We start from the raw sequence: 20,246 nt of genomic DNA on the forward strand, positions 1-20,246 counted from the left end.
GGGGGATTGGACACTCCGGCATATATAAGAAGCTATGTTTAAGAGTGGGGTCCCCTAATTAGCATTCTAGAGGTTGTATTTCTCCAGAAACTCCCATGACCAGGATAGACAGGTATTTTCTGGGCCACCTTGGTATTTACCACAGAATATGTGGCACCCATATCTATTAGAAAGTCCATCAGGGCTTCCCTGGTGGCGCAGTGGTTGAGAATCTGCCTGCCAATGCAGGGGACACGGGTCCGAGCCCTGGTCTGGGAAAATCCCACATGCCGTGGAGCAACTAAGCCCGCGCATCACAGCTACTGAGCCTGCGCCTCTGGAGCCTGTGCTCCGCAACAAGAGAGGCCGCGACAGTGAGAGGCCCGCACACCGCGATGAAGAGTGGGACCCGCTCACCACAACTAGAGAAAGCCCTCGCACAGAAACAAAGACCCAACACAGCCAAAAATAAATAAATAAATTCATTAAAAAGATACATCTTTAAAAAAAAAAAAGAAAGTCAATCAATTTGTTCCCCACTGTCATAGTTACCTGGGGCTCCTGTGGGGAAATTAGAATCGGATGCCTCAAGCCCAAGGGAGTCTCCTGGACTCTTCATTAGCAGAGTGTTCCTCTCTTTCTTATATGAGAGGCTCCTGTGTTCCTTCTATTATTCTCCTTCTTATTCTTTAGTCTAGGGCAATCTTTTTCCCAAAGCCCTTCCTCCTTTCAACCCCAGTATGCATTATATTCATAAGAGTGTGAATGTCCGCCCAAGTGGGATGGTGAGTGGCAAATATAGAGGTGAAAAGTTCAGTCAAACGGAATGGGTCCTCTCAGTAAGCAGGGTTATGGTTTTTCCAGTTAAGCAAATCCGAAGTCAAGAATGAATTGTGTATCCATAGAAACCCAGCTGGTTGGCCATTTGCATTAAGGCCTCCTACAGGATATTGGCACAAGGGAAATTGCCCTGCTGTGGAAGTGGCTCCCAGTCCAAATTGGGTACCCTGTCAGGTCTTAGATGGTGATACTAAACCAGGTCCCTGTGCCCTGGGGGTTAACACAGAAACTTCTATTCGACTCCACGGGTAGGGGAAACAGGAGGCGGTAAAAGGAATGAATATGTTGATGACATGGGGGGGTAGTTGGAACAACTGTTGGTGCAGCGTGTTCGGCCAGTTGGGGAGCTGGATAGGCCAGAGGGGGGTTTAAGTTTTGAAGTAACATGTCCCCACTCTCATTTTCTCCCTCTTCCCCTTGTAAAGCAGGTTCCCCCTTGGGTTTTCTTTCAGACTGCTGCACCATAAGATGGCAGCCCTCTGACTTCTTTTCCTCCTGATGCAATAGCATAAATGCTTCTATGTATGGAATCTCATCTCTTTCTTAGTCATAGGCTCACGGCTGTGTTTTGCCTATTTATCTAATATACACCCCAAAGGGCTTTCCTTCGAGATAGATGAAGTATTTCCCATTTTTATAAGTTTGAAAACACAATAGATGCAAACAAATTCCAAAACAAAAAGCGCAAACAAATTCCAACATCGACGCACACAAAACAGAAGCCAACGAACTGGTTTCCAAATCAGGCAGAGTCCAACAATTCCCCTCTCCAACAGGGTACCCCAACCAAATGCAAAACAAATTGAAGGGGGAATTTGTTCCTGGTTGTACACACAGGAGCGACTTACCCTACAAAGACTGAGTCTGTTGAACTGCAGAAGTTTGTCGATTCCTTGCTCCAAATGCCGAGCTCTGGGGTACCCAGTGCCACTTCAAGGAATTTTTTGAAGGGAAGATCCTTAAAACAAATGGTCCCAGCAGCTGCTAGGGCCTTGCCCCAAAATTGCCTGATCGGGGCCGGCTAGACGTGAACAGCAAGACTCCTGGCTGACTAAGCCAGATTTGTTACTGAGTCCAAGCTTGCTCTGCTCACCACGTGACAGGCTAATAAATGGGGAGATGAGGTGTCGAGGCAAGGAATAGGGACTTTATTCAGAAAGCCAAGCATCTGAGAAGATGGCGGACTAATGTCCTAGAGTACCATTTATCAGGGTCTGGATGCTAGTTTCTTTTATAGAACAGAGAGGGGGAGGAGGTGAGGAAGTAAAATAAAAAGGCCATAAGTCTTGCAAAACATCTCCTGGTTTGGCCAGCCTCAGGGAAGGGATGTATTAATTTCTTCTTTCTTGCAGCTGTTCACAGGTGGGCAGGGTCAGAATGTTTCCCTGTGAGCTGAACAAAAGCACTTTAGTTTAACATTCAGGCAGAGGGGCAGGGTTCCCCAAGGGAGACCATTATGTATGTTGTCTAATAGCTATAAACAACATCCTTTTAGTGATTACAGTAAAAAACAAACAAACAAACAAAAAAACCAGAAAGCAAAGGTTAAAGTAAAAGAAACAGATCCAACATGGAATCAGATTTTGTTCTTCCCTGTTACAGCACCACTAACAAAATATACCATATGAAAGGTAATATTGGATATTCTTTGACACTAAAATTAAAATATTAGTTGCTGGCACGGTGGCTTAGTGATATAAATGAGCTAGGAATGAATGAAAACTGGTCAGTTCTCACAAACACTTGCCTCTGAGGACTCATCTTGAGTTGCTCAAGTTATAAGGCCCCAGTGAAAAAGCAGCTAAAACCACAACCTTGCCAAAAATACCACATGGGGTCTCTACTTCCTTCATAAATTGTATAGAAAGTTTCAGGAAATTCCAGAGACAATAAACCTGGTTAAGGAAGTGCATACACATAGCCCTTGTGCTTGAGGGCTGGGCTTAGGAAAAGGCTGATGGGATTTAATACAGAAAGTTGGGGAGGGATGAAAGGGAGTTCATTCAACATCCAGCTTAACTAAGGCATTAGAGTAGGATGAGGAAAGTGTAGGTGGTAAAATCAGGTATTGTTGAATAAGAAGCATGGGCTAAAACAATTCCAGGTGGGCCCTCTGCTTTGAAAGCACTTCTTAGCCAGGCAGGTGGGTTTTAATAATAAGCTACCCAGCAGGCCAACTAGGTCCCCACAGTGAAGCTTCAGGTATCACGTGGGGATAAGAATGAGGTGTGGTTGATAGAACAGAAAGGAATAACTAGGAGCCACCTCTCATTTTACAGCCAAAGTACAGAAAGGAAATGTGAGAGCCTGTGGATACACAGCAAGTTAGAGGAAGAACTGGGACTAGAATTAGGGCTAGACCCTTAGTCAGCCCCTTTCTTTTGCATAGCAAAGATCCCTGGGAACCATCAGATCAAATTAACATCAACCTATTCATTCTTTGATTCAGTTTTTTCAGTCAATCATTCTCTCAATCATCAATTCACTTATTCTACAAATGTTATTGAGGGCTCAGTGCAGGAAGCTGGGGTAAACAAAACAAACCACGTAAGACCTGATTCAGACCCATGGGTGAAACACTCATAAACATAATTAGGCACAGGAATGGGAAATGATTATCTCAACTGCTGGCCCCAGAACCCCTCTTTGAAAAGGAGTTGACTTCGTTTGGGAAAAAACCTTGATAAGCTCTTGGGGAGAAGAAGAGGCCAAGAGCAGAAAGTGCCCTGAAATTGTTCTGCATGTGGAAGAGGTTTCTTACTTCAGAGAGTAAGGGAAGACCAGAGAAATGGGAAGACTGGTACTACACAAGGAAAGAACAAAGGAGGGACACCATGTGGCCAAGGAGCCAAAGAGGACTGAAGAGGGCCAGACTGACTCCTAAGGACTTTAAAGGATTTGCTGTGTGACCTGCAGCTTTTCAAGAAAGTCTTCTGTATTCATAAATACTGTGTATGAGCAGATTTGCCTGGAAACTAGGGAATAAGCAGAATTTTCCATCTGGATTACAAGGTAAGAATATAAGTCACAACTGAGGAAGTATAGGCATACTTCAAAAATATTCAGGTTCAGTTGCAGACCACCACAATAAAATGAATATTGGAATAAAGCAATCCCATGAATTATTGGTTTCCCAGTGCATATAAAAGTTATCTTGGGACCTCCCTGGTTGTCCAGTAGTAAAGAATCCTCATTCCAATGCAGGGGACGTGGGTTTGATCCCTGATTGGGGAACTGAGATCCCACATGCCGCGGGGCAACTAAGCCCACACGCCACAACTACTGAGCTCATGTGCCTCAACGAGAAAGCCCACGTGCCACAAACTACAGAGCCCATGCACTCTGGAACCCGTGCGCCACAACTAGAGAGAGAAAAAAAAAACCTGCACGCCACAACTAGAGAGAAACCCACACCACAACTAGAGAGAAGCCTGCGTGCCACACTGAAGAGCCTGCGTGCCCCAACTGAGACCTGATGCAGCCAAAAAAAAAAAAAAAAAAAGTTATCTTTACCCTATACTGTAGTCTATTAATTGGGCAACAATAATATGTCTTTAAAAATGATGTACATGCCTTAATTTTAAAATACTTATTGCTAAAAAATGCTAACTATCACCTGAGCCTTTAGCAGGTCATAATCTTCTTGCTGATGGAGGGTTTTGCCTTGATGTTGATGGCTGCTGACTGGTCAGGGTGGTAGATGCTGAAGGTTAGGGTAGCCGTGGCAATTTGTTAAAATAAAACAATAAAATTTGTTGCATCGATTGACTCTTCCTTTCACAAACAATTTCTCTGAGGTGTGCAATGCTGTTTGATAGCATTTGACTCACAGTAGAACTTCTTTCAAAATGGAAGTTAATCCTCTGAAACCCTGCTGCTGCTTTATCAACTAAGTTTATGTACTACTGTATTCTAAATCCTTTGTTTTCACTTCAACAATCTTCACAGCATCATCACCAGTAGATTCCAGCTCAAGAAACCACTTTCTTTGCTCATCCATAAGAAGCAATTCCTCATCCAATAAAGTCTTATGATGAGATTGCAGCAATTCAGTCACATCTTCAGGCTCCACTTTTAATTCTAGTTCTCTTGCTATTGCCACCACATCTGCAGTTACTTTCTCCCCTGAAGTCTTGAACCCCTCAAAGTCATCCATAAGGGTTGGAATCAACTTCTTCCAAACTCCTGTTAATGTTGATATTTTGACTTCTTCCCATGAATTAAGAATGTTCTTGGGACTTCCTTGGTGGTTCAGTGGTTAAGACTCCACACTCCCAATGTGGGGGGCCCAGGTTCCATCACTGGTCAGGGAACTGGATCCCACATGCCACAACTAAAAGATCCTGCATGCCACAATTAAAGATCTCACATGCCATAACTAAAAAGAAAAGATCCCACATGCTGCAGTGAAGATCTTGTGTGCCACAACTAAGACCCAGCGCAGCCAAATAAATAAATAAATAATAAAATAATCTTTAAAAAAGAATGTTCTTAATGGCATCTACAATGGTGAATAGTTTCCAGAAGGTTTTCAATTGAATTGGCCCAGATCCATCAGAGGAATCACTGTCTGTGGCAGTTATAGCCTTACAAAATGTATTTCTTAAATAATAAGATTTGAAAGTCAAAGTTACTCCCTGATCCATGGGCTACAGAATGGATGTTGTGTTAGCAGGCATGAAAAATATTAATCACGTTATAGATCTCCATCAGACCTCACAGGTGACCAGGTGTGTTGTCAATGAGCAGTCATATTTTGAAAGGAATCTTTTTTTCTGAGCAGTATGACTCCACAGTGTGCTTAAAATAGTCAGTAAACCATGTTGTAAACAGATGTGCTGTCATCCAGACTTTACTTTTCCATTTATAGAGCATGGGCAGAGTAGATTTAGCATAATTCTTAAGGGCCCTAGGATTTTTGGAATGGTAAATGAGCACTGACTTCAACTTAAAGTAACCAGCTGCATTAACCCTTAGCAAGAGAGTCAGCTTGTCCTTTGAAGTTTTGAAGCCAGGCATTGACTTCTCCTCTCTAGCTATGGAACTCCTATATGGCACCTTCTTCCAATATAAGGCTGTTTTGTCTACTTTGAAAATCTGTTGTTTAGTATAGCCACCTTTATTAATTATCTCAGCTAGATCTTCTGGATAACTTGCTGCAGCTCCTACATCAGCACATGCTGTTTCACCTTGCTCTTTTATGTTATAGGGATGGCTTCTTTCCTTAAACCTCATGGACCAACCTCTGCTAACTTCAAACGCTTCTTCTGCAGCTTCCTTGCCTCTCTCAGTCTTCATGGAATTGAAGAGAGTTAGGACCTTGCTCTGGATTATGCTTTGGTTTAAGGGAATGTTGTGGCTGGTTTAATTTTCTATCCAGACCACTAAAACTTTCTCCATGTCAGCAATAAGACCGTTTTGCTTTCTTATCATTCGTGTGTTCACTGGAGTAGCACTTTTAATTTCCTTCAAGAACTTTTCCTTTGCATTCACAACGTGGCTAACTGTTTGGTGCAAGAGGCCTACCTCAACATGCCCACCTCACTAAGTTTCATCATTTCTAACTTTTGATTTCAAGCGAGAGTTGTGTGACTCGTCCTTTCACTTGCACATTCAGAGACCATTGTAGTGTTATTAATTGGCCTAATTTCAATGCTGTTGTGTCTCAGGGAATAGGAGAGAGACAGGGCAATGGCCAGTTGGTGATGCAGTCAGAACACAAAAAACATTTATCCATTAAGTTCGCCATCTTCTATGGGCGTGGCTCGTGGCATCCCAAAACAATTACAATAGTAATGTTGGAGCCCAAGGTAGGCCACCCCAAAATGTGCCTCGATGGCATATTGATTATTTTGAATTGAAGTTACTTAAGAAATAGCCAACGCAAGAGAGACACTGATTCTCCCTGCTGTCTCCCTAAAAGCAGGAAAGAAATCTCTCATGTGAAAGGTGCACCCTGGCATCTGGAGGTAGAAGGACACCCTTACTGCCAAAGATAGGAGATTTGGGACCCAGAAGCCTATATAAATAAACCTTGTTGGCTTCCCTGGTGGCACAGTGGTTGAGAGTCCGCCTGCCAATGCAGGGGACACGGGTTCGTGCCCCAGTCCAGGAAGATCCCACATGCCGCGGAGCGGCTAGGCCCATGAGCCATGGCCGCTGAGCCTGCGTGTCTGGAGCCTGTGCTCCGCAAAGGGAGAGGCCACAACAGTGAGAGGCCCGCATACCACAAAAAATAAAACAAAATAAAAAAATAAACCTTGTTACTTCTTTAATTTACTAACCCATGCCCAAGCTCTGTTTAGATTCTTCATTAATTGGGCACCCAAAACCTAAGTTTCCTAGTCCTGTCAATTCCTCAATTTATTCTTTGTCTAAAAAACATGAAAGCTTCCTGTATGGCCACTTCTTAGGTCCCATTTCTATGGGACTTCCATGTGCATGAGTCAAAATTTATTTTTCTTCTGTTAATCTGTCTTGTGTCAATTTTATTATTAGTCCAGCCGCAAAATCTCAAGAAGTGTAGAGGGGGAAATTTCCCTCTCCCCAACAGTAACATCAAAAACCATCGAAGGCTGATTACTTGCTCTATGGCCTTTAGGATTGTTTGCTAGGTGTTATAAACATGAACAAATTTCTCAAGTAGTTTAGAGGATTCTTATAAGGTATGCAAGGAACAGGACCTTGTTTAAAAAAAAAATCGACAAAAAGTTTGTTTTCATATCCTAGTTCATACTGCTTTGTTTAAATGATAGTACAGAATGAAGAACCGGGGCATATATTGGTTTGTGGGTATTTGGGCTCGTTGTTAACTGGAAAAGTATTAGATATGAACTAAGGAAATTTCTCAGGGGAGAACTGACCTTACGGTTTCAAGAAAAGGAGAAATAGTCATGCCTGGTGATTTTTTGGTTGCTTGTTTTAAAATATGCACCCATCTCTTAAAATTTATATATTTTTGAGTTCAGGAATGTTGATTAATTAGAACCTGAGCATAGCTCTATGTTTTTACTGAGATAATGTGATTTTTTTGGGGTGGGGGGACGGGGAGGCTTAAAACATCAGTCATTAATTTTGCTCCCAAATCTGCAATTTGGACAGATGTGGCAGGAACAGCTTATCTTTGCTCCACAAAGTGTCCATTAGAGTGGCTTGAGGGTTAGGAAGACAAACAAACAAACAAAGAGAAAACCATTGATCACAGATCACCATAACAAACATAATGAAAAAGTCTGAGATATTGCAAGAATATCAAAATGCAACACAGAGACACAAAGTGAGCAAATGCAGTTGGAAAAATGGCACAATATCTCCCCAGGTTTGATATCTACTCATTCTGGGTGATATACTGGTGTACTGTGAGGGAAAAAAGCAGGGACTCAGGGGTAGGAAAGACATGGATTGGAATCATGTTCCAGACATTCACGCCATTCAACAAATATTGAGTGCATATGTTGTACCAGCTGCTGTGCCAGTTCTGCTGCTACAATAGTGAGTAAAAACAGACAAGGTCCCTGCACTCATGCTATGAATACCTAATGGAGAATTAGATAATCACACAAATAAATGTGTGATTGCATTCAGCTGACAGGTGCACAAAGGGAGGTCAGGGAAGGTTTCCTGGGAAAGTGGTGCTTGATCTGAGAGCTAAAGAATGGAGAGAAAACTAGCCTAGGGAGATGTTAAAAACAAGACAACAGGTCCAAAATAGAATCACTTATGCTAAGCTCAACACCACCAAACTGAGACTTGACTCAGTTACAGTTTTGTCCTCCCAGAAATGGAATCTTAAACCAGAAAATCAGGAATCACCTTATCAGCATTAGCTGAGTAATCTGCTCGATAAAGCCCTGGCATCCCCTATAGGGAAAGTAAACTTGCAATAACCAATCTGCTTTTTTGCTGAGCATAACTTCTTTGTTCTTGCTCCCCTCTGCCTATAAAAGTCGTCTTTTTCATACAGCTCTTCAGAGTTCCTCTCTGCTAGATTGGATGCTGCTTGATTCATAAATCATTGAATAAAACCAAGAAGATCTTTAAGACTTATTCAGTTGAATTTAGTTTTTTAACAAGGAGAAGGAAGAACATTCCAAATAGAGGGGAAGAATGTATAAAGGTGCAGTGACAGGAGAGAACGTGGCATGTAACAGAAGCTGAAAGCAAATCAGTCAGGCTAGAGAAGAGAATAGGGGGTGGAGAAGAGTGGATGAATGTAAGAGGATTAAGGAAGCCAGACAGACAGGACTTGGCAAAAGCAGTTAGAAATACGTTAGCTGCAAGCAGCAGACAATGACCAACGGTGGCTCAGCTACATAAGGATGATGATGATGTGTGTATGTGTTTCCTCAGATAAGAAGAAGATAAGAATTCTGGAGGTAGGAGGGATTTGTTTAGCAGCGCAGTGATGTCAGGGCCAGCATGATGTGCCTTCCACGCCTCATGACCAAGTCCAAGGCAGGAAGAATGAAAAAAGGGGCAAAATCCATAACAACTGCCTCTTTTACCAGGAAAGGAAACCCTTTCCCGGAAACCCTCCAGCAGACTTCTAAGTCCTACTAGACAGAGCTGTCATCAGGCCATACCTAGCTGCCAGGGAAGCTGGAAGATCAACTGTTTTAACTTTTCTAGACTCTTTAGAAGAAGTGAAAAAGGGGATTGGGAATGGGTATTGAGTTAGTAAGTTCACAGTGAGTTTGCAGGTGCGGGGCAGGGGAGGTGAACAACTGAATGGTTGGTTGGTGTCATTCTCTGAGTGGATAATACTGAAAGATCATGAGTTCAGTTTTAGATATACTGAGTTTGAGGTGTGTGGTAAACTGAATAATGGCCTCCAAAGATATTTGTGTCCTAAACACTGGAACCTGTGAACATTACCTTATATGGCAAAAGGGACTTTGCAGATGTGATTAAGTTAAATACTTTGAGATGGGAGGGTCCTAGACGCATTCACAGGTGTCCTTATATGAGGGAAGCAAGGGAGATTTGATTCTAGAAAAGTAATAGGTGTGGCAGTAGAAACAAGAGGTTAGAGTGATGCAAGGAAGGGGCCAAGGAATGCAGGCAACTTCTAAAGGCTGAAAAACAAAATAGATTCTCCCCTCAGAACCTCCAGAAGGCACCAGCCCTTACGACATCTTGACTTTAGCCTAGTGAGACTGATTTTAGACTTCTGATATCCAGAACTGTAAGAGAATAAGTTTGTGTTGTTTTAAGTTTGTGATAATTTGTTACAGCAGCCTAGGAAACTAATGCAAGGTGCCTTTAAAACATCTAAGAGGGCTTCCCTGGTGGCGCAGTGGTTGGGAGTCTGCCTGCCGATGCAGGGGACGCGGGTTCGTGCCCCGGTCCGGGAAGATCCCACATGCTGTGGAGTGGCTGGGCCCGTGAGCCATGGCCACTGAACCTGCGCGTCCGGAGCCTGTGCTCCGCAACGGGAGAGGCCACAACAGAGAGAGGCCCGCGTACCGCAAAATAAAAAACATCTAAGAGATGGCAGGTAGGCAGTTAGATATAATGGTCTGGAGGTGAAAGAAAAGGGCTGGGCTTGAGATAAAAATTTTTTTTAATTAATTAATTTATTTTTGGCTGCATTGGGTCTTCGTTGCTGTGTGCGGGCTTTCTCTAGTTGCAGCGAGCAGGGGCTACTCTGGTTGTGGTGTGTGGGCTTCTCATTGCGGTGGCTTCTCTTGTTGCGGAACACGGGCTCTAGGTGCACGGGCTTCAGTAGTTGTGGCACTTGGGCTCAGTAGTTGTGGCTTTCAGGCTCTAGAGCATAGACTCAGTAGTTGTGGCACACGGGCTTAGTTGCTCTGCGGCATGTGGGATCTTCCTGGACCAGGGCTCGAACCTGTGTCCCCTGCATTGGCAGGTGGATTCTCAACCACTGCACCAGAAGGGAAGCCCCTGAGATATAAATTTTAATATCATATTCATGTGGGTGGCATTTGAAATTGCAGGAGGGCATAAACTCATCTGAGGAGAGTGACACTGTCACCTACCTGCTGTTTATCTTTCAGCAAGGTACTTAACTTCTCTGAAACATTTTTTATTGAACATTTATTCTGTCCTGGCATCATATCAAGCAATTCACAAGCGTCCTCATTTAATCCTCACAACCACTTTATGAGGCAGACACCATTTTTAACCTCCTATTTACAAAAAAGGAAAATAGGGTTAGAAAGATTAGTCATTGGGGGGAGGGATATATTGGGAGGTTGGGACTGATATATACACACTACTATGTATAAAATAGATAACTAATAAGGATCTACTGTATAGCACAAGGAACTCTACTCAATACTCTGTAATGATCTATATGGGAAAAGAATCTAAAAAAGAGTGGATATATGTATATGTATAACTGCTTCACTTTGCTGTACAGCAGAAACTAACACAACATTGTAAATAAACAGTACCCCGATGAATATTTTTTAAAAAAGAAGAGAGTAATTTGTGCAAAATCAGACAGTACATGAGGGTGACAAGACTAGCTCCATTTCTTGTGCCTCGGCTCTTACGGCCCAGGTATCAGCAGTATCCACACCATGTAGGACTTTGTTAGACCTACTGCATGAGAATCTGAATTTTAACAAGATCCCCCAAGTGTACAGACAGAAGAAGCACTAGGCTCTAGCCTGCCTCCACAGTGGGCTCCCCTCAGGCAGGTACTTTCGCAGAGCCCAGCTCAGAGTTCTCAAAGCGCAGAATGTTTTCCCATCTGTACCTTTGCTCAGGCCATTCTCTGCCTGGAGCTAATACTCCAGGTGTCTGGATTAGGCGCCTCCAGTATCCTCAGGTACTTTTATCTACTGTTACTCTGGGATTATAATTCTGTCTCCTCCATTAATATGTGAACGTCTCTAGGAAAAAGTTTTCTCTCACCAGGTACCCCAACAATAGGCAAAATCAACACCCAGAGCAGACGCCCGGCAACTATTTGAACCAAAGCATAAAGTAGCACGTGAAACTTGCCGCCGTTACAAACCGCACAGACTCAGGGCAGCCCTCCCTGGCGGAGACTGAGGCGGAGCGGAGAAAGAACCCGGAGCGGGAAGTTTAAATGGTCCATCCCTGGCTTTCCGCTGGCTGAGCAGCTGAGCGACTGAGCGCATGCGCGCAGCTCACGGGTGCCGCCTCAGAGGGTCTTCTCCGCATGCGCGGGAGCGCGGAGGCGGGTCAAGTTGATTGAAAGCGGGTGGCGCCGTAACAATGGCGGCGGTCGGAGTTGCGACAGGTGGTGGCAATTGGTTTTCGGCTTTGGCGCTCGGGGTGACTCTTCTCAAATGCCTTCTCATCCCCACCTAGTAAGGGACCCGCACGGCCCGGGGCTGGGCGGGGGGGCCCCGCGGTCGGTCAGGGCGGGAGAGAGAAGCGTGGATGCTCCTGGGTGAGAGGAGGAAAGGGAACTTGAAGTCATGTGGTCGCTGCTACCCCTTTGCTGTGCTTCCCACTCCGCCTTTTGAGTGTTATTTCACCTGTTCACTAGATCATAGCCCTGATGGCTGGGGTCAGGGCTGGCACTGTATGACTTTAATGTTTCTGACCTTAAGGTCCCTCTTCCTTAACATGCAGATAAACAACACCCACCTCCAACATTCATTCAGCCAGTACAGTATTTATCAGCTGCCTCCTGTGCTAGACACTGTTCTAAGTCCTGGAGAGGCATTTGAGAAAGACATTTCTGGGGAAGTTGGTGGGGCCAGATAGACAAACAGTAAAGTTTCAGATTGCGATGAGGTCTGTAAAACAGAGTGTGGCTGTCGGGCAAGGCTTTACTGTCCTCTTTTAGGAGATGATGTTTGAGTTGAAAGCTGAAGGATGAAAAAGAATAAGCAATGTGAAAAGTAGTTCAGGCATAGGAAAGAGTAAGCGTAAAGGCCCTGTGGTAGCAAAGAACTCAGAGCATTCCAGGAACAGAAAGTGAGCATTGTGGCTGAAGAGCAGTAAGGGAGGAGGACAGTGACACAGGATGAGGTAGGCAGTAGTCAGGTCACACAGGGTTAGACTGCTGTGCGACAGATGGATGCAGACCCAAGATTGAAAGCATAGGATCCCATTAGGAAACTACCGCTCAGTGGTAATGTGTATACAATGGGTACTCTGTATTTATTAATATTATTAATATTGGCTTCCACATCTGTTCATCCTTCCTATTTCCTCTCCCTTGACTTTTCCCCTCATTCCTTTGCTCCCTTCCCAGTTTAGTGTTTGGTTTATTGGTATCCTTTGGTTCAAGTTCTTGGTGACCTCTCTTTGGGTATGGAAGAGCTGTATGTATAGCATGTAAATCCATACTGATGTGTATATAAGCAATGAAGTGTATATGTAGGTTCAGCAAAATGACTTACAGGGACTTGGGAAAAGAAGGCGTTGGTCATTTGAACTTTCTGCAGAACTGAAAACAAATAAGAAACATCTTTCTCTTTTAAAAGCAAATTGGAAAAATCCTTCTAAAATGTAGGAAATTCCTTTCAAATCAGAATGAAAGGGATTTTTTTTTAAACCGTGGATATAAGGTGATGTTCCTTGCTTTAGTTACTTCAGCCTAGAAATGTGTCTTCAGGGTTGTTACTTTGAATGCTGCTGTTGATCCAGGATTAAGAATGTATGTAGTTGTAGTTAATGCTCTCTGCTTCTCAAACAGGAAACCCCTGGGATGTGAGAGGGAAGCTACAGGATAAATGCAAAAGTATTCACCAAAATGTTTACTAACTGCTTTATTATGAACCAGGTACTGTGGCAAGCTACTAGAGGGGAAGACAAAATGGATATGATCCCTAACCCTATAAAGGGTGTAGTTTAGTGAAGATAACAGTCCCAGAAATAAATCAACACAAATATGTAATTACATAACAATGCTGTCTTAAGTGTTATGAAAGGAAAGAATGGGATCCTATAAGGCAAATAACAAGGAGGACTTACTTTAGATTGAGTGTCGGGAAAGGTCTCTGACATATAATTGTAGGCCTGAAGATAGACCCAGTACATGTCTTTTCTTGAACATATGTATGTGTTTCTATTGAGGAAGAAACTTCCTCCCTCTGTTGGGGAGGAAGACATTTTTCTCTACCTTTCTAGCCAGGTTCCGGCTGGTCTAAGAATTCAATTGACATGAGACAGATGAACAGGAGAAAATCATCAAACAAAAGTTTAATAACATGTACATGGGAGAGACTCGGGAAAATGGAGTAACTCACCAAAATGGCTGAAGCCCCTCACTTTAAATACCATCTTCAGCTAAAGACAAAAGAGGATGTTGCGGGTAGTAGTTTGGGACTTCAAAGGGGAGAAAGGCAATTCACATACAAATGTTTGCTGGGCCATGAAGAGATAAGAGTGGACTGTGATCTCTAGGTTCTGGTGAGTTTCCCTCACCACAAGTAGCCCACATTCTTTGCAGATATCAGGGTTGATAGCTCTTTTCCGGGAACAAGCCCTTTATATAAATTCTTTAGGCAGCTAAGCGGGAGGTAAAAAGAAAGACCTCCTGAGTCTTCTGTTTCTTAAAAATAATCAGCTTAAATCAATCCTCATGCCAAAAAGACACATTTTGCGTTGCCATATTTTGCTCCCCTACAAGTGTATACCTAGAAATGTAATTGCTAGGTCATAAGATCAGCTGTGAATTGTGATTTTGAGAAATCTGTAGGAAATTCAGGTGACGTTGTCAGCAGGAAGTTGGAGATGTCTCTCTTCTAGAACTCAGGAAAGAGACCAAGGTTGTATACTGTGATTCGGGAGTCATCATTGCACAGTTCTTAGTGGAAGCAATAAATGTGAATAAGATTGTGCAGAGCAGAGTAAACTGCATAAGAAGAAGACCAAGAACTGAACTTGAAAGAACATCAACATTTGCTTGATGAGTATTGGAATGGGAAGCCATGAAAGAGACATGGAAGGGGTTGGCTAAGAAACTCACGAGAGAGTTGTCACAGTGGAAATGTTGTATAAAACGTTAGAAAAGGTAAATCAGATTTTGCTGTGGAACTCATTGTTGACTTTGGTGAGTGGTTAATTCAACAAGAATATATTGAGCCCATCCACATATCAGGTGCTGTGTAAGATGTGGAGGGGAAGTAAAGCAGAGGAATAAACAGAAAAATAAAGTCCTGCTAAAGAGGAGTGAAGGGCACCAGAATATGCCACCCCAAAATATGCCTCTTTGGTGTAAGGATTTTTCAGGACTTATTATCTTGAAGAACTGCAGACATAGGAGAAGCTCTGAAAACAGTAAAAGTTACTTTCAAGGGAAATTTACATTAGAAAGGAGGCCTGTACCTGGAAAGTAACTATTACCAGAGATCACTTTTTTCATCTGAGAGACTTACATTCTCTTCTCACCTTCCCAAGAGTTGCCTTCCCCCCTCTTTGAAGCCCCAGACCCCTACCCCTCTCCTTAGCTCTCACGATGGTAGATAAGCTCAATCACCTGGCCACCTTTTGAGTCTCATCTTATATCTTTTGGGGCTCCTGTACATATGTATGTAATTTAAATTGTCTTTTTTTTCCTCCTGTTATTCTGTCTTAAGTCAATTTAATTCTTAGACCAGCCACAGAACCTGGAAGGGTTGAAGGGAAAACAATTTTCCTCCCCTATATATAGGGGACATACTTGGATATATTTATATATAGTGAGAGGGGGACCAGTAAACAGAATTTGGAGACATGAGAAAGGCAGGGCAGGGGCCTTTTCCCACCTTTTCTGTCTGATGAACTCCTGCTCATCCTTGAAGATCCAGCTTCTGTGTGAGGCCTCTGCCAGATAATGAATCTTATTAGAATTGTTTGTGAACAAGAATAAGTCACCTCTGAGCAATAGCCTGAGGGCCTCCCTTAAGAAAATGTATGGGCTTTTGGTCAGCCCTTTAGATCAGGGGTCCCCAACCCCCAGGCCACGGACAATTACCAGATGCTCCCCATCGCTCGCCTTACTGCCTGAGCCCCGCCTCCTGTCAGATCGGCGGCAGCATTATACTCTCATAGGAACGCAAACCCTACTGTGAACCGCGCATGCGAGGAATCCAAGTTGTGTGCCCCTTATGAGAATCTAATGCCTGATAATGTGACGTGGAGCTGAGGCGGTGATGCTAGCGCTGGGGAGTGTCTGCAAATACAGATTATCATTAGCAGAGAGGTTTGAGTGCACAGAGACCATAATAAATCAATTGCTTGCAGAGTCATATCAAAACCCTATCAGTGAGTGGCAAGTGACAATTAAGCTGCATCTTATGGAGTAGACCAGACATAAGCAACACACTTTGGCTGTCACTGTCTCCCATCACCCCCAGATGGGACCATCTAGTTGCAGGAAAACAAGCTCAGGACTCCCACTGATTCTGCATTATGGTGATTTGAATAATTATTTCATTATATATTACAATGTAATAATAATAGAAGGAAAATGCACAATAAATGTAATGTGCTTGAATCATCCCAACACCATCCCCCCACCCTGCCCACTCTATGGAAAAATTGTTTTCCACAAAACCGGTCCCTGGTGCCAAAAAGGTTGGGGACCACTGCTTTAGATGACTCAGAGACTCTTTTCACTTAGTATTGGGTTGGCCAACAAGTTCGTTTGGGTTTTTCCACAACATCGTACTGAATAGGTTCCCCACCTTTTCCAGAAGGAGGTCTGGCCTCCAGGTAAGTGAGTTGTTTCAGGAATATGTAAAATACCTATTTGTGTCTTTATAGGATAGTGAGCTGTGACTATGTAGGGGATGTTGGTCCATTTAAAAGCCTAATTTTAGAAATGTGAGATTGATAAATGTTATGAAATCTCATTTTATTCATCTGATTGTTTTGAGTAGCCATTCCACAGATTTTGAAGTGCACCGAAACTGGCTTGCTATCACCCACAGTTTGCCAGTATCACAGTGGTATTATGAGGTAAGTTTTAATTTTCACCTTTTTGGGTTTTTTTTTAAGATGATGTGTGAAATCATGTAAGTATTATTGATATTCAAACAGTTTTCCCTGTGATCATAGGTTGAATAAATCTTTTATTAAAATTATAGTCTTGGGCTTCCCTGGTGGCGCAGTGGTTGAGAGTCCGCCTGCCCATTCAGGGGACGCGGGTTCGTGCCCCTGTCCGGGAAGATCCCGCATGCCGCGGAGTGGCTGGGCCCGTGAGCTATGGCCGCTGAGCCTGCGCGTCCGGAGCCTGTGTTCTGCAACGGGAGAGGCCACGACAGTGAGAGGCCCGCGTACCGCAAAAAAAAAAAAAAAAAAAAAAATTATAGTCTTTACTCATGTTACCGAACCGAACTTCGGTCCCCTTGCCTGGCACGCACAAAGCAGATCTACTGATCCTGGCTTATTGTGAGGGAAAATACAGCGTTTATTGCAGGGTGCCAGGCAAAGAGAACAGGCAGCTAGTTCTCAAAAAACCTTGTTGGCTTAAAAAAATGCACAACGTCAGAGTTGTGAGTTAAGTTTTATTTGGGGCAAAATGAAGACTGCAGCCTGGGAGACAGCATTTCAGATAGCTCTGAGAAACTGCTCCGAGGGGGCGAGGGAGGAGCCAGAATATATAGGAGTTTTGCAACAAAGGGCAGGCAGTCGGGAACATCAAAAGATTACTGTTAATTAAAGAAACCAGATATGTCGTTAAGGAATTTAGTGCTTTTCTATATATGGGAAGATGCAAGAGTCTGGGCTCACTGAAATCATTCTTTGATAATGCACCTCAGCTATCTGGGGCCAGTATCCTGTATGTTCACATCCTGAGTTTCCTCAGGGCTCACAGTAGGGAGTGGCTGCAGTCTGATGACTGCTAGGTGGCAGGTATTCTTTCCCTTCTGAGTTCCCTCAGGGCTCACCAGCTCACCATCAGGTGGTAGCTGCCATCACTGATGACTGTGAACTTGCCAATGGCTTTCAGGCAAGGGTTTTTAAAGGCCACAGTAGGGGTGAGGGTCTCAGGGTGCATGATCAGCTCATGGACATTTTTCTAATTGGTTGGTGGTATGGTCATAGGGTGATGTTTTGGGAATCTTTTTTTTTTTTTTGGCTGCTTTGGGTCTTCGTTGCTGTGTGCGGGCTTTCTCATTGCGGTGGTTTCTCCTGTCACGGAGCACGGGCTGTAGGCACGTGGGCTTCAGTAGTTGTGGCGTGCTGGCTCAGTAGTTGTGGCTCACGGGCTCTAGAGCACAGGCTCAGTAGTGTGGCGCACAGGCGCACAGAGATGTTCCCGGACCAGGGATCAAACCTGTGTCCCCTGCATTGGCAGATGGATTCTTAACCACTGCACCACCAGGGAAGTCCTTGTTTTGGGAATCTTAATCATCAGCCTTCTGGTTCCAGTCTGTGTTCTATGTGCTTGTGGTCAGCATATAGTCACCATCCTCCACTGAGTGCAGGGGTCTTAGTTTCTTCAGAACAACTCAAAGATATGAATCCAATTGTTGTCTATATTCATTCAGGAGGAACTAGGAGTCCTGTGACTCTATTGTTCTAATCATTAACTACTTGAGTTTGCTCTTTGGAAGGCCAAACAAGAAGTGGGGGACAGGAAGGGTCTTATACCTGGGTAGGCCCCGCAGGGTCTTACTCGGTTTCAGTCCCCCCTTTTCTTTGACACTCCTCAATTTCTGAGGAGAACATGGTGGGACAAGAAAGGGAATAACGTTTTGGATAGAGAGGTTAATCATAAACTCTGCAAGGGAACTTGATTTTAGGAGGAGTCAGTTTCATTCAGTTCTGCCCTCTGGAACTATTAGGGAACCCCTTTACTTCAAAATGAGTTTCCCAAATTGTACATGGGAAATTATAATATTTGCCACATGCTTTTTGAAAGAACATTGGATTGGAAAAGACCTGGCTCTGCATCAGCATAGAAAATACATTTCATCTCTCTGAGCCTTGGTTTCTCATCTGGCATATGAGGATTTGGAATGAATTATTTCTAAGATCCTGTCTCTCCCTAACATTTTGTGATTTATGAGGACAGGAATAATCAAATGTGATGTGTAGGTGTCTTGTAATATACAAACCATTCTATTCTATTATTAGAAAAACCATGTCTGTATTTTTAGTTCTGGTGTGAGTTACTAACTTGCGTATGATACTTCATGGAAAACAGACATCAGCTCAAAAATGACTTCATCAAAAACAGCACTCTGCTGTCAGGAAGATGTTTTTAAGACAAGCTGTAAAGTTTTCTGTGAGTTTGTTGTTGCTTTCTGGGTTTTTTGGTCAGGTCAGAATAGTCCTTTGCACTGAAAAAGCTTGAGAACAATTGACCTAATTGACCAAGTTCCTTCTCACATAACAACACTACAAAGTATTTCATAAGAATGCTAAGGAACTTTAAGTCGTTTCTTTAGGGTAAAGTATTTCCATTTGCATGTATGTATGCATACCAGTGAGGAAACTTTTTGTGTGGCCTAGTTGTCCAGAGGTTGGGCTGTGATTTCAGACTGCCTAGGTTTGACTTTCAGCTCTGCCACTTAATACCTATGCTGAGCAACTGTGGGCAAACTACTTGACCTCTCAAAGCCTCCGTATCCCCAACTATTAAATGATAATAAATAATTATTAGGATGAAATGAATATAATGTATGTGGTGTGCTTAGCATAGTACTTAGAACAAATGTGCTCATTAAATATTATTAAAGGTTATTAATACTTCGCATTATTAATATAATGACCTTCAGCCTGTAAATGAAAAGGCAGTCTCCTGTCTCACCATTTCCTCCCTGCTCTCTGTCTATCCCTTCTTAGTCTCCTTTGCTCACTCTTCATCTACACTCTCTTTCAAAAGCTGGTTCCCTCTGCCTCTCTTTGTGGTCCCTTTTTCCTTTTTCTTTTTTCTTTTTTTTAACATCTTTATTGGAGTATAATTGCTTTACATTGTTGTGTTAGTTGCTGCCCTTTTTCTTTTAATTCTATAATTCTTTCTGGCTGTTCTCTCATTTAGTCCTATAACTTTCACTACTACCTGATATCTTAGTACTCCTAAAACTGTATTTAGGCCAGAGCTGTCTCCTGTTATTGGCTTGTTTTAGATAGAAGAGGTTTATGTAAAAGAGATTCTAGTAATGGTAAAATTCTTTGTTCTTCCTGCCCTCCTCAGCAATAACAACAAAAGAAATCAACAAGAAACAAAACTCAAGTGCGAGGTTCACAGTAGGATATAAGGCTGGAGAGGCACATGCCTCAGGTCTGGAAGGTCTTTCTGCCATACTAAGGAGAGTGGACATGTGAGCAGTGGATTGCTTTGTAGAGCCCTTCTTAGCTTTGACTTCTAGCCTACCTTTCTGTTCCGGCCTCAAATTAAATTGATTGGTCGATTGGTTGGGAAAGACATTAAAAAGACCCATAATAAATATTTGTGGAATGAACACAATTGTTTTGAATCTTTGTTGACCTAAAACAAGTAGACTGCCAGTTATTTCTCCAGCGAAAATGGGTTTATTCAGGTT

At 43.1% G+C, this 20,246-nt stretch overlaps 1 protein-coding gene across 2 annotated transcripts in view; it reads left to right on the plus strand.

Moving 5' to 3' along the window:
• Window positions 1-11,963: 11,963 nt before the first annotated feature.
• The window catches only part of ALG8 (ALG8 alpha-1,3-glucosyltransferase), a 28,378-nt gene continuing 20,095 nt past the window's right edge, over window positions 11,964-20,246 (plus strand). For both annotated transcript variants that reach the window (XM_007455295.1, XM_007455296.1), the window contains exons 1-2: window positions 11,964-12,122; window positions 16,632-16,710. In XM_007455295.1, the coding sequence (XP_007455357.1) occupies window positions 12,028-12,122; window positions 16,632-16,710 (174 nt within the window). In that variant the 5' untranslated portion in view covers window positions 11,964-12,027. The remainder of the gene's footprint in view (window positions 12,123-16,631; window positions 16,711-20,246) is intronic.

This window comes from Lipotes vexillifer, unplaced genomic scaffold, assembly GCF_000442215.2.
Source record: "Lipotes vexillifer unplaced genomic scaffold, Lipotes_vexillifer_v1.1 scaffold276, whole genome shotgun sequence".
NCBI classification, from domain to species: Eukaryota; Metazoa; Chordata; class Mammalia; order Artiodactyla; family Lipotidae; genus Lipotes; species Lipotes vexillifer.